At 33.9% G+C, this 15,269-nt stretch overlaps 1 protein-coding gene across 2 annotated transcripts; it reads left to right on the top strand.

Moving 5' to 3' along the window:
- Nucleotides 1-4,144: 4,144 nt before the first annotated feature.
- On the top strand, nt 4,145-12,202 carry cacng1a (calcium channel, voltage-dependent, gamma subunit 1a). Of its 2 annotated transcripts, XM_051111481.1 has the most exons (5): nt 4,145-4,283; nt 4,377-4,629; nt 9,662-9,736; nt 9,960-10,097; nt 10,352-12,202. In XM_051111481.1, exons 2-5 carry the CDS (start codon nt 4,395-4,397, stop codon nt 10,579-10,581), a joined length of 678 nt encoding a protein of 225 aa, XP_050967438.1. In that variant the 5' UTR covers nt 4,145-4,283; nt 4,377-4,394; the 3' UTR covers nt 10,582-12,202. The 2 variants fall into 2 exon arrangements, with proteins under 2 accessions (XP_050967438.1, XP_050967437.1); XM_051111480.1 differs by having other exon boundaries at nt 4,199-4,629.
- The last annotated feature ends 3,067 nt before the right edge of the window (nt 12,203-15,269 follow it).

The following is a 15,269-nucleotide window of genomic DNA, read 5'->3' as shown; positions in this document are numbered from 1 at the left end:
TTTATATGTGACACATTGCTAAAAAATAAATGTAACATATACATACAAATGTGCTTATTGTTTTTCTGTATACTACAGTATTGACTTTTCTGGGTAAAATGAATCAGTCAGATTTTCTCAGTCAAATAAATAAATAAATACACAATAAATGATAAAAGAAATAGGACAAAAATATGGGGGAATTAAAAATGGGGGAGGGGGGGAAAGTAACTGGCATTACTTATTTGAAAAAGTAACAGATATCTTCTTGTAAATTAAAAAGAAATGCATTACATTACTAGTTACTTGAAAAAAGAACTCTAATTACTTAACTTGCCTTACTTTTGGCATTGAAATTAAATTAAAATGAAGTTGATAACCTTAAAATATAAATAAAATATATTTTTCGCAGGGAAACTGAATTGAAACCTAATTACAATTGTCAGATGGCATAAGATGGAATATACTACCTATGTTTACAATATGGGTGTTTGTCTAAAAATTTGTAGCTTAAAACCACTGTTCACTCCCTGTGCCCATCACTTTTCATGCCAAAATTAAACATCTGGCATCATGGAAAAAAAAAACAAAACAAAAAAAAAAAAAAAAAAAAAGCAGAAAACCTTAGGGAAATAACTTTGTCACATATGATTACCTTGTTCATGTGGTTCATGTCATGGATGGCTTGAGAAGGTCCCTAGATGCGGAATAGTTCACTGTTGTAAGCATTTATCTAATGAAGCAAATCTTTACTGTCGTGCCCTCACATTACACCATTCAGGATATGCAGCCAGTCAGCTGCAGCATTCGGAAAAAGCGACAGAATCCTCTGAATGCTTGGAGATCTTAATCTGGTGATCTTAAAAAAACAAAATGTATGTTTAAATGGAAGAGTAATAATATAGGCATACATTTTTCACAGTTGGGATGTAATAACCACTGTGGTGAATGGTTCAAGTAGGCTTTTATTTCACAATATCAACATTAAGACAGTATGGTGGATTTATTTTTTTATTTTTTTATTTTTTTTACTTACCTACCTGTGGTCTTGTGAGACAGTGGTTTTCAGCCCTGGTCCTGGAATGAAGTACTCTGTTTTTCCACACAATCAAATTATTTTAGAACCTGTGTATATTGCACTGTGAATAAACATTAATTGTATGTGCTTTTATGAGTAAAAATTAGAGTAAAGTACAGGATTTTATTATGTGCAATATATTCCTTTCTTGCATAATCTGCATAATAGTATAAATTGTTTATTTTGTGAAATTTTGCATTACAAAATTACTTACTAAAGATGTACAGAGACAATGACAACAGTATATGCCTGTTTACAAAATGTTCATTCAGTTCTTCTTCTTCATTCTTGTTTTTCATCAGAAAAAGAAATGGGAATAATGATGATGTTGGATACAGATGATAAGATTATAGGGCACAAATGGTTTTGTTCTTTACAACCAATCAATCAATCAATCAGTCAATCAAATAAATAATTGAGAACTACATTTCTAAAGGATTATGATTAAACTTAAACCTACTACTTTTACTGCTTATTTTATTTTACCATGTTTTTATTACGTTACACCTTACTATAGTAATAACAGTAAATTGTGTATAATTGCATGCAATTAAACCCAAAACCAAAATATAATCCTAACTCTAACTCTGTACCTAATTGCATGTGTATATTGTATATGTTTAAATGCACTGTAAAAAGGACAAGATAAATTAAAATTGCCAAAAGACTTTATTACTTTTATTCCCAATAGTTGCAAAGTTACCACATATGTCTTTTTTTATTTTATTTTATTGTTATTTTTAATTTCATTTTGAATTAACCTATATACCCTATTGCAAAGTACAAACCACAGCTGAACAGCCTGTGTGAAACATAATTGCATTTTTTAAAGGTGTGGCCCAAAAATTATTAACTTCCGAATTTTCACAAAACTTGATACGCATGGAGAATGGAAAGTCTGAACATGCTAAATTTTATTAATTTCTGATGCTCAGGAGATCACTTTAGATCACTGATCTAAAGGTGAACGCATTAATAGTGTCATACTTGTTTTTAAATATCCAGGCTCAGTTCATTAAATGTATTCATTTTGAAATGTTAGATATGGCAGATGGCAGTAGATGTTTGGCCTGAGTTCATGGTAGGGAGATAGAAATGACTTTTGCAGGAGCCTAAAGGGCAGCAGGGAAATGTACTAGAAAACTCTACAAGGGAACAGTGCAATATAAATGTAAATGTCTGATTCTTACAAAAATTCCTTATGAATTGTCTTACTTAATTTCTTATAAAACACATTACATTTAGAGAGAGAGAATAAATCAGACCAAACAACAACCAACCGACCAACCAAACAAGCAAAAACATTTAGCTAATCTTAGACTCAGTACCTTAAACCAGTCATGGAGACACAACTCCTCCAGAATGAATCTCTGCTATGGATCAGGTTGCAAACAAGCACAAATCATCTGGCATAATTTTGTGCAAAAACACAACAAAGACATATGATTTTTTTGCTGATACTTTATACATGTTCTCTTTTCAGCTATAGGTCTTTTGTGTATAATTTAGAATTAAAATTGTTCTTCTTTGTTCTTTAATGAACATCTGATCTTGTAACAGGCCAGGATTGGTCCAGTTGTTCTCACTGATCATGTACAGGTCATGGTCTGTGGATAATATGCGCACACCATTATGAACAGGAAGATCCCTAGTGACGACTCTGTCGTCAGCTTTGTGTGGAATTTGCCAGTAATGTTCTGTCTGTCTAGTGCCTGGAAGAAAGAGAACTTGGCTGATGTTTAATCCATTTACACAACATGTTGACTATGTTTCTGTAAGATTCTGTGAGAAACAGAATCAATGAAGAAAACTTAAAGATGCAGGCAAATCCAAATTCTGCTATAAAGTTGCTGCAGCAAGACAATTCAGCTCCAGTCAGTGCAGTGTTGATTCAGTTCAGTTCAATAAATGTCTAAAGTTCATTCATTATGAAACAAGTAAGTTTTGCCTTAAAAACATTTTTTAATTGAAATATTATTATATTCTGGCACAACAACATCAGACTTTATCAGACATGTATTTAATAACTAATTTTTCAAACCAGCCCAGCCCTGATTTAAAAAGTAATGCAAAAGTAACATAACGTAATGCATTACTTTCCATAAAAAGTAACTAAATAGCATAATTAGTTACGTTTTAGGGAGTATCGCAATACTGTAATGCATTACTTTTAAAAGTAACCTTCTCCAACACTGAAAGTAATGTCCTTTGTAACTGGCTAAATATGGAATTGCTGTTAATAAAAATAAACAACAGCAGGCAAACACTTGACAAAAAAGATCTGACAAACGGGGCCTTGACAGATTTGACCCCAGAGACTTAAGTTTTGACTTGGACTTAATCTCAGTAACTTGTGAACATGTTTTATTATGTACACAAGGCTGTGAAGGGGAATGCATTTCAAAAGAGTACCCCTTATCAGTTCCAGTTCAAGGAAATTAACAACATTCCTAACTCAGTAGCCTATGAAAAATATGGGAGTTCCACACATAAATGTAGCAGTATTTTCTGCATGCAACAAATCCATGAAAAATGCACAAATACACACATCACCTTGAGAATGTGTGAAGTCTTTACACAAGTAACGCTTCGTCATTTGCTGGAGGCGTGGTTTATCATGGCTGACAGCAAATGCTGAGAACCAGTTACCCAACACCCATTCATTATAAGCAAATGAAGAACAAAATTAAGCAGATTTGTCTGTTTTTGGAAAACACCACCACCATCACCAACAACAAAACTTCAGTTTCTGAACAAGACATTTTAATCTAGTGTATTACTATTGAGACTATTTTGAAAGCTCTTATAGAATTGAATGACTATTTAACTCCTCAGCTACATACTTTAATGAGCACTTTAGTGAAGTTTGTTAGCAGTTTATAAATTTAGCTCAGTTTGCCTATCACATTATATTCAATCCCACTTAAACCTAATGATTAATTCTTTTCATGGAATTGTCACACCCTAGTAATGGCGGATGGAACCTGATCTGTCAACACCCAGACATTAGACTCAGATCACATTTATAGAAGCCCAACTCACCCCCCACAAACCTCATGTGAGACAAGTCCGTTTGGTCATCAACTTTCCTGACGAGCTAGAACAGCTGCGGTTTGAGTCTGGCCTCTCAGCATAAATACTAGGACACTGTCGTTTGGCTCCTTTTATCCATGCACAAGCACAGTGCTGCACAGAGACCTTAAGAATCAAGAACAAATTGAACCAGGTTTCTGTTCTATACTGTCCTGATATTCAGTGATTCTTTCACCGTTATTTTCTTTATAGTTATTTTCGTGTGTATTTTTATTTTATTTGTCAGCAGTGGATACTGGACAAAATGCAGAAGGAAACCAAGACAAAAATCTTGTTTTTTGTGCTTATGGTGGGCTCCTTGTGCATGTTAACAGCAGTGGTGACAGACCACTGGGCCGTGTTGAGTCCTCGAGTGGAGAGCGTAAACTCAACATGTGAAGCAGCCCACTTTGGCCTTTGGAGACTTTGTAAGAAACACATCTACATTGAGGATGAGGAATTGATTGGTAAAGGTTGTGGACCTATCAGCTTACCAGGGGGTAAGTGACAAAGTGAAAAATGTAAACAAGCCACTCTGGTTCACTTGTCTCGATATCCTCTGCATAATAATTGTGTAACAGGTTTATTATTATAAAATTATAATTAAAAAGCATGGAAGCTAGTTAAAGTGAAACCAGAGGTATCTAATCAAAACATTTTCAAAAGTTGAACAGATGAAAGCATGTATTAACATAGATATCAAATTTTAAGGTGCATTGATTCATGCAAAATTTTTCAATATGAAATAAATTTTGCTTCATGCTCAATTTTCCAACAACTGTAAAATAACAGGGGAGCATGTCTAATTAGATTAGTTAATTAGTTCATTTTTAATCTTTATAATTAATTGGTACATAGTCCCTACCTCCAGATCGCAAAAGTGTGAAATTGATTTTTATTTCACAAAACAGCATATAGTGTTTAATGTCAACAACCAAAGCAGTTAGCAAAAGATACGTCAAACAATATATCAAATTAAAAATATGTGAAATACTGTAAAATAGCAAAGAAGAAGGTATGATATACTGTAAAATATTTGTGAATGTTATTAATGAAAATGATTAACTAATTATTTAGTGTTAGTAAAGAATTCTATAGGATTTAGACAGAATTATAAAGGGTCAGTGCAGGATTAGGGTTGACGCTATAGTACTATAATTTATCCTTATCTTAAAAACTATTAATCTAAAAGTCTGTGTTTTACTTGGTTGAAGTTAGTTTTGTTGACAAACATAAATTGTGCTTATACATGATGATGGTTATTATTATATATACAAATTTAATATAAAATATTAAAGTAATGTATAAAAAGGCATGGATATGCAGCGTGTCCTGCATACATGGAAAGTCCATCAGTCATTTAAAAAAAAAACACCTTGGATGATTTGATTAATTAATAATTCATTTTTTGAGAGGATGAATGTCAGAGCTGTAATCTAGAAAAACGGTGGCTACTGTGAATCTAATATTTTTATTTCTACAGTACATTATATTGGCAAAAATATTGAGACACCCCCTTTTAACAAACAGATTTGACTGCATTAGTAATTTCCATGAGTACAAATCTTAAAGTTTAAGCATATAAAGATATTCTAGGATATTCTAATTTTGTGCTTCTAATTTTATAGCAACAGTTTGGATAGGACACTTTTCGATTCTAACATAACAATGCATCTGTGTATAAGAAAAGGTTCAAAAATTGAAATGATTGATGAAATGATTGATTCCATCAGTGTGGAAGAACTTGACTGGTCTGCGTGAAGCCAAGTCCTAATCCTAGCTGAACACCTCTGGTGTGACTTTAAATGCAGACCAAATGCTCATCACCAAACACTTGTACATACAAAAGTATCCAACTTAGTTGAAAGTATTGAGACACCCTTCTTTAGAACAGACAAAGGCTGTCAAAAGCTGCAAATCTCTGTTGCAACAGTTTTGGAAGTGTCTGTACCCATATGTACCAGTCATTGGTGTTTGGTGATGTGTTTTTGGCTCAAGGTCTGCATTTAAAGTCACACCAGAGGTATTCAGCTGGGATTAGGACTTTGTGAAGACCAATCAAGTTCTTTCACACTGACTGAATCAGTTGTTTCTTAATAAACCTTTCCTTATACACTGAGGCATTGTCATGTTAGAATAGAAAAGGGTCCTATTCAAAATGTTGCTATAAAATTAGAAGCACATAATTCCCTAGAATATTAATATATGCTTAAACATTAAGATTTATACTCAAACCTGTTCATTAGAAGTGGTGGTCCCAATACTTTTGGCAATATATTAGTTTATATAAAAGTATATAAGAGGTTTTATTTAATGTCTATACATCATTCCCACACATCCACTTGTGTTCGTTCCATAGTTTTGATGACTTTACTTATAGTTCGTAGACAATAGGAGATAATCAAGGAAATAGTAATAATAAAGAATGAGTAGAACTTGTAGTGTTTGTACTGCTCACAGAAACAGTTGTAGTACAAATAAGAGGAACAAGAGGCATGCCATCCGACAGTAGTCACACATTTTACATGACGTAAACTAGACTAAATTTGAATTTGATTTAAAGTTAAATATGTTTCTCCCCAACCTCTGTGTCTAGATTTAGCTCCTTCCTCCTTCCAAACTGCAAACTGCTAAGGTAATTATACGTAATCAGAGGTTTTCATACTGCCTTCATGCAGTGACTTACTTAGTCTTTTAGCCTAACTCAATCCATAGTCTTCTAGCCATCAGTTGGGCTTATGACTGGTCTGTAGGTCTACTGGGAATTCCCTGTCTGTAGGTCTTGTTTAGGTGTTATGACAACTCCTGCGTGGAGATCACTGCTAAAGTGGGAAAGCTGTAAGCAGAATGACAGGAAGTACCTAACAGGTGTGGACTGTCAGTGACTCTGAACCTGACAGGCAGGAAGTGACAAAGACTTAATAACATTAAGAACAACTTGATAATAATGATCATTTTCTTTTATAATTAAACTAATTAATTACATTTAAATTTAAAATTCAATTATTAAAATCATACATTTATGCTGCTTTTTACGGACTATAATCCCTAAAGCCCTAATATCCCTAAAGCCCTGGCGCCTAACACTAACCATATTAAGCATGCTGATCAGTAAAAGTGTAAAAAAAACTAATTTGATTTTATTGCATTTTATTTAATTTATTTTATTAATTTAATTTATTTTATTTATAATTAATTGCTTTTTGCTCCAAACCTGAATTTAAGCTTTTAACACGTTACAACATAGCAGCTGTGTGAGTACGTGTGTGACTGCCCTTGCAAATGTAGTCAGTAAAAGCTATAATTAGGCTGTGTAAATAGTCAGCTGTCCCAAGAGGGGAGACATTCTGAATTTAAGAGTGGTACAATTCCACTACTGTGACTGACGGTCACATCTGAGAGAACAGTATAGATGCCTGCCACCTTTTCTCAACACAAACATACCTATTGGTGCTCAAATAATACCTCTTTGATTGTGGCCCAAATCATAAAAAAACTCAATAGGACAAAATTAAAATTTTAATTATACTAGCAATGACGTTTTTGAGAACATATCACTATTTTATTGATCTGTCTGTAGTATTAGTAAATATGAAATAAATGACTTGACTTGAATGCTTCTTCCTCTCCTTGCTCCCTATTGGTGCTGCCTTGTAAAGCAGTTGTAAAAAGAGCTGTTGATTCTATTTGAACATGAGAGGATGTGGTGGTACTAACTGGCAGGTAGATTTGAGAGTACAGAATGACAAAAAGCTTTGGAAACATGTAAAGTAATATCTGGCGTAAGACATGACATTATTACAGTCTTCACTTTTAACAAGCAGTAGATCTATGACAGTTTGAGGGAGTGTGTAATAGATATAAGGAATAGGGTTATAATCAGCTTTGTTCTGTGTCAAAGTAAAGAAATATAAACATAAATTATCTTGGACATGTGATACGTGCCTGAGAGGATATTTAGCCTTCCTTGCCAATCCCTGCATCAATACAAGGCACATGCACATGATTCTCCCGTTTGTTTATTATTTGGCGCAACATGAAAGAGTAGCTCAACATGCCACACTGAACTAGCAATATATTTTGTCAGTCACATAGGAAACGTTGTGAAACCGGACCTATATATATATATATATATATATATTTATCCCACAAGCTATATATATATAGATAGATACATAGATAGATAGATAGATAGATATAGGGCAGAACGGGGCTAAAGGTGCCTGGGGTAAAAGGTGCCTTTGATATTATTTTCCTCTAAATCACTAGATGGCAGAGAAAAGTGGCATAGCACCTTCCAAAACATCCCCTTTTCAAAATACACGTGCAAATTTGTCTGCTCCTTGACGTGATCGCAGGCAGCAGCACAAAGTTGATTCTGTGCTTACTTGATCTAATATTTGATGTTTTTAAAATTGTTGTAGATTTAAGTAGCAAATGAGAATCACTAAAAATATTCAGTGTATCTTGAGACAAAGGTCTTCTTAATGATTTTCAGTTTTGTTTAAGATAATTAAAACAGCAGTTTTTAATAACGAAAGAATATGTAAAAATATGATACTTGGGGTAAAAAGCGCCACGCTAATTAACATGATAACATGACATGGCATTGTTAGATTCTGATGGTTAATATCATATATTATGTTGGGTGTCCATCTTAGAGATAATCACCATATGTTTACAATGAAACCATCATATTTAAAAACATGCTATTAATCATATAATATAATAAAATATAATTTTCTGTTACTACTGTAAATCTATTGGATCTCCTTTAATGCTTTCGGAATCTTAACTTTTTAAAATGATTTTGTTTCTGTATTTTAAAATATGTTTTATATTAACATAGCTTAATGAGAGTATATTTATTGAACAAAAAAAAATAATTATTTTATTTATCAAAATAAGCAGAAAATAGTACAAACTTTGCTAAAGTGACTGTTTTGAACAAGTATAAACTTATACTTTGTGTGTTGGGTAAAAAGCCCCCCTTGCCACCTCATAGATTTATGAGATTCTTAAACAAAATATTCGACTTGTATGATTTTCACACAAAATCTTCAAAGTTCAATATAAACATATGTATTTGTCTGCAATCATACACTTTGGGCACAGTGTTATATAAATAAAGCAATGCCACTCCAGTTGAACAACACCGGATTGGAACATTTTGTTAGAAACCAGTTCTCCCTTTTATTGTTTCATCAAAGCATAGCAATCTTTACTTTCTGCCCCATGTGTTCAGTCTTTGTCACACTGGAGCCAAGTCTGAGACTTCAACAGTTGTCAAATAACTTAGCATTTATATTTAGCTGCTAGTGAAATTACATGGGATGTAAAAAAGCCCTCTGCAGTTGACACTTAAGGCAACAGGTGACTCACACAAGAATTCTTGTGAGGAGCTGACTAACCCTAGAGTAATATTAGGACGCAGACCAGAAAAAGTTTTTTTATTTTTTATTTTTTATACAAAACATTTTACTTGAACATCCTTATATTAGCTTTAAAATATATAATAATTTTTTCTTTCAGATATCAACTGCTCTTACTTCAGACACTTCACACCAGGGGAAGATTCTGAGATCTTTGAAGTCAAAACTCAAAGAGGTGAGTTCATATAGTCAAACCAATACTAGCCTGAACTGACTTTACATTTTACTGTACTACTAGTAGAATACTTTTTGTGGACCATTTCTTCTGCTATATGCACTGTAAAGAGTGATGAAATTGGAAAGAGACTTCTAGGAAAGAGCTCTGAAGCATGATACATTATCATGTACTTGAAAATCACTGTCATTGAAATGTAGCTGTTGCTGATTTGTCTACTCAGAATACAACATCTCAGCAGCTGCCATAGCCATCTTCAGTCTTGTCTTCATGATTCTGGGCACATTGTGTTTGTTGGGATCCCTTAGAAAGGGAAAGGACTATCTGTACAAGCCTGCTGGCATGTTCTTTGCTTTTGCAGGTAGGATGCAACATCTAATTCTTCTCTTACAAATAATTTACTGTACATGACACACTACATTTAAAAATATGGACCTTACTGAAATGTTGTACCCAAAAAGTATTTGGACTCTTGTTTGAATGTCACTGCATTAGATAACAATCAACATTTATTTTAACAAAACATAGTACAAATACATTTTGCTATTAAATAATTTCACAAAAGAAAAAAAAAAGGCCACTGTACATTGATTTTCATATCTTTTCTGTCCTCAGGTCTATGTGCCATCATCTCAGTAGAGGTAATGCGTCAGTCAGTCAAGAGGATGATAGAAAGTGAGGAGACTATCTGGATCGAGTATTACTATTCCTGGTCTTTTGCATGTGCGTGCACGGGTTTTGTCCTACTCCTCCTCAGTGGAATTGGTCTGCTGCTCATCTCCATGCCACAGATGCCTAGAAATCCCTGGGAAACCTGCATGGACGCTGAGCCTGAACAGATATAGAGCATGAATTCCAGATGCCAGCAGGTAAACCATTGTCTCACAATATATATAGACCTCTTTGATACAGTGTCAGAGCTTGACAAGCAGAGGTCATAAAATTAGATCAGTAATTTCCTTTTTCCCCTTGCAAACTGGCACTGAAGAATAAAGGTGTGTAACACACCCGATAACATCCAAGCCAGCAAGTAGCCAAGCTTTTCAATCTTTATATTATTATTATTTACAAATATATGTCATTTTAAGATCGTAATGTATAAAATCTTAAATCTTTGAGATGTATATGAAGAGTGCAGCTGGCTTTATGTAGCTGGAGATTTTGTGTAATAATGCTGTACATTAACGGACATACAGGGAAAGTTTACGACATGAAAATGGTTTAAGTGGAGAAGGGTTGAGAAAGAATTGTGATTGTTACATTATTGAAGGATTGAAGAGTTTATTAGCATCTGGCTAACATAATTTAAGGATGATGTATTTAGAAAAGTTTATCTGCACTAATTTGCAGACAGTGAATAGTAAGAAAATAAAACTCAATAGGCAGTGGTGTAATGCCACAAGATTTTGCTTCCGAAAGCATTATTCATGTCCTGTATATGGATTTATTTTATTTTATTTCTTTTTTTTAAGATGTGTGAATGCTACTTTGGGTTTGTGTTTAATAAATCAAATTGTATTAAGTCATTTTAACAATAATTCTCTTTTGCCCGGGCACAGTGATGCTCTCAGCTGCCCTGAGCAGAATGTAAATGGTCTGCTGTGGTTACTGAATGCTTGGCCAGACATTTTGGAATAATTTCAGATCTTGCAGGTGCAAAGAAAATGGTATCAATCTCACTCTTATGTGAAACAGTAAAATTATTCTGAGACTTTCCAAGTCTACAGGTTCCTGAAATGCACCCATAAACTGTGTTTACAAGCTTGAAATGGATTGGTGTGCTTCAGTATTTTTTTGAGTGGAATGTACTTCTGTGCTTTATAATTTAGGAACCTCTCAGGAATTGTGGTCATTTTTGGGTCTGCATAAACCCAATTTATCTATGTATCAAGCTGTAACCTACAGATCAGAACAAATCTGCGCCCTGTTTTTTGGGTGGTGATTCACCCAATGTATAAAAAAGATATTAACATCAAATTGTCTATTTAAATTTATCAGCCTTTTTGACATTCATTTAAATACTACAGCACCTTTTAATTTGCTTAATGGGCTTAAAAAGTCTTATTAGGCCTGGTTCCTCAACAAATTATTTTGTAAAGTTGGCAATAGGATTTAGAATGTGGGAGAATCACTGCCACTGCCAAACACCAATAGGAGCCACAGCCTTGATCATGTTTCTCTCTCTTCTCTCCTATCACTTCCTGTCATTGCTTTAATATAATGTTTTTGTAAGAGTTTGTAGTGGCAGTTAGAATTGGTCTTTCAGTGATATTTTACCATATGCTGAGGCAAATTCATAAAGTCATGTTTAATTTGGCAGATAAAACTGTAATTATTTCTTTTAATGTTGTTTGCATGCAGAACAAGAGACCATGGATGTTTGGATCGTGTTATGCTACCCAACAGAATAAATGTATTTCTGGTTTTACAACCATGTCATGTATTTCTAATAAAAAATTAAGCTAACTCCCATGTTAACATTGACATTTATTCTTCCTCTTTTACTGTGATTTATTTGCAGTTAGCACAAAAAAAAGATTGTAGAATCACATGTACACTATGCACCAGAAGTTTTGATGTATTTAGACTGAATTGCATTTACTATATTTTTGCTCTCATCTGAGAAGTGTCAGTGCCATCAGGTGACAGAAATGGGGGCAAAAACCTTGGGAGAAACCAGGCTCACTCAGGGGTCCACTTCCCCTCTGGCCAAAAGAGAGAACACGGTGTGATTTATGACTGGACAATGACGGTATGATTCTGAGATCCTTCTTTTCACACTGAGGACAACTGAGGTACTCATATGCAACTGTTAAACAAAGTTCAAACGCTCACTGATGCTTCAGAAGGAAACACAATACATAAAGAGTCGGGGGGTGGAAACTTTTTGAATTTGAAGACCAGGGTAAATTTAACTTATTTTGTCTTATGGGAAACAGAAGTATCTTCTGTAGCTACTGGAGGGCAGTACTAAATAAAAAAGATATGATATTTAGGGAAAATAAGAAAAATGTACACATCCTCATTTTGTTCAAAAGTTTACACCCCCTGGCTCTTAATGCATAGTTTTCCTTCTGGAGCATCAGTAAGTATTTGAACCTTTTGTAATAGTGGCATATGAGTCCCTCAGTTGTCTTCAGTGTGAAAAGATGGATCTCAAAATCATACAGTCATTGCTGGGTTCAAATACACAAACATGCTGAAATACCAAAGAAGAACTGTTCAGGACAAACAAGGGACACATGAACAACTATCACAAAAAAAAACAGCTGTGGATAATTTAGTAACAACACAGTATTAAGAATCAAGCGTGTGTAAACTTTTGAACGGGGTCATTATTTTTCTTGTGGAATATATAAACTTTTGACCTCAACTGTATATAGTTATGTCATACATAATATAATTAATTTTTTAATTTCCACAAAGATTTTTCACATTTGAGTGCATAAAGCAAATAAAACTCTTTAAGCCATATTATAAATGTGAGATGTCATTCTCAAGAGAGATGCACAATGCACCACATCAGTTGCCCCAGCTGCAGACATATCTTTACAAGAGTATAGCTGTTATTTTTTTATGTAGCACTCAGGGAATTCACTGGAATCAAGGCTCTAGGGAGATTTCTGAGGTCCGTTTAGACTTGGGAGACGCCAGCTGGGCTGAGGTAGGAAGAGTCATATATAAGCAGATTTTTCCTCTAGAACTTGAAGATTATTTTTATTAATGTAACTTACATTATCATTGCTATTATAGCCTACACATAAATTAAAATGACAAAATTCTACTGGCAATCATCAATGATTTTTAATGAGCTACAGTAAAGCTATAGTATAAGAAAATTTGTACTGTATATTTTGTAGCTGATTATTCTCAACATGCACAACAATCAGATCTCTCTCACGTTTTAACACATTTAATAGATTATTCAGGCTGTAAGTTCAACACTCACATACTCAAGAAACTAACAACTATGCCAGTAAAATACTTTAAATTATTAAGTGATAGTGGATAAAATTTGGGGTTAAAAATAATACCAAATTTAAAGTTTGAACTTGGTATGATTGGTCAGTGCAATGTGGTTGTCATCTGGAGTCCAAACTGTGTGCATGTCTTGACACAAAAAATCCACAAAGCTAGTCTGCAAAAGCACATGAAGTGGTTCACAAACATGTGCTGTGATCCACAAAAGCACATATAAGCCCTCATGAGCATTAGCTGTCCCCCTGCAAGGGTCCCTAATGATTTACGTAGGTTTCCTAAAATCAACATACAGCCTTAATGTAGTTACTTTAAAATAACATCACAGATGGCAAATGGCAGTCAACGCAAATTTCATTGAACATGCTTATTAACAAAACACACTTTGTTGTGCTGGACTTTGACAACGTACAAGTGAAGGAAAGTATATTACTGTTAATTAGTAATCTATCATTTCAGTCCAGCCACAAGATCCATTCTGAGAATGGGCATATCTGTAGACATTATGTAAAAATCAGCATGGCATCAGCATTTCCTGTGAAACATTCAGTACCAAGCATCAGTCAATACTTTAGTGTAATACTGCAGAATAGTCTTTGACCTTTGGTGGTTTTAGCCACATAACAGTGTGACAGCATTGACTTTCTTCATACTAACAGCTTGTGCTGCACTTTTGGAAAGCCCTCCAAAATCTTGGTGTCCATAAGTACCAAACACAATTTCCAATAAAGCCAGGCTTCAGAATATATATCATGGGCTTACCTAGAGCTTGTGCAAAAGAGCTGCAGATAACTTAAGCATAGCCAACTTTAATGTGTGTATTTCCTTAAAAATATAAATAAATAAATAAATAAAAGCACAAATGAATGACATTAAAACTCTCCTCTCCAACTTCTCTTTCATAGATCAAATCATCCTATACTCCCACCTAGTGGCATAAAGTTGCATTTACCACTGAAATCCATATCATGTACAAATTTTAAAGAGATTTTTTTTAAAATTCAAGATAAAGAAATTAGGTCATATGATATTTCTAAAACATGAGCCAATTATGATTTTTACAAGATATGATTTTGTGACACATGGTTAATGAAATATAACAAAATTCAGTGTTTTCATCATTAATTCAATGATACATAATTCAAAACTTTGATTAACTATATTTATTTAATACATTAATACATTCATAATTATTTTTTATTTTATTTTGTGAGTTGATCAAATTGCAGACATCAACATAGGCCTATCATTGGCCTACAGCCCACAGCAGTCCAGTCCATGGAAGATTATGTATTTTAAAGTTTATGCGAAAAATGCATTAATGTCTTTGGATGCTGCATCTCGCCCCCCAAACCCCCCCAAACAAAGTTTACAACAAAGTTACCACAAAGTTACAAAGCTACACCATCCCTAATCTTTAACTATGAACTTACCAAGAGTCACTTAGAACGCTTCTGTTATCGCTTTAAAGGCTCTTTATGACGTCATATTAAGTCGTCTCGTCTCGTCATTACTGCACCACATCTATTTGTTTTTTTGTTTGTTTTTCTCCAAA

Source organism: Labeo rohita, chromosome 6 (genome assembly GCF_022985175.1).
Source record: "Labeo rohita strain BAU-BD-2019 chromosome 6, IGBB_LRoh.1.0, whole genome shotgun sequence".
In the NCBI taxonomy this organism is placed as follows: Eukaryota; Metazoa; Chordata; class Actinopteri; order Cypriniformes; family Cyprinidae; genus Labeo; species Labeo rohita.
The sequence above is the reverse complement of the archived record's forward strand: the minus strand, read 5'-3'. Positions and strand labels throughout refer to the sequence as shown.

Excerpts from the sequence above, each read along its gene's own strand:
- cacng1a (XM_051111481.1), top strand. The coding sequence starts at position 4,395 with ATGCAGAAGGAAACCAAGACAAAAATCTTGTTTTTTGTGCTTATGGTG. Across the intron at positions 4,630-9,661 it reads ACCTATCAGCTTACCAGGGG|ATATCAACTGCTCTTACTTC; the intron begins GTAAGTGACAAA and ends TTTTTCTTTCAG. Across the intron at positions 9,737-9,959 it reads TGAAGTCAAAACTCAAAGAG|AATACAACATCTCAGCAGCT; the intron begins GTGAGTTCATAT and ends TTGTCTACTCAG.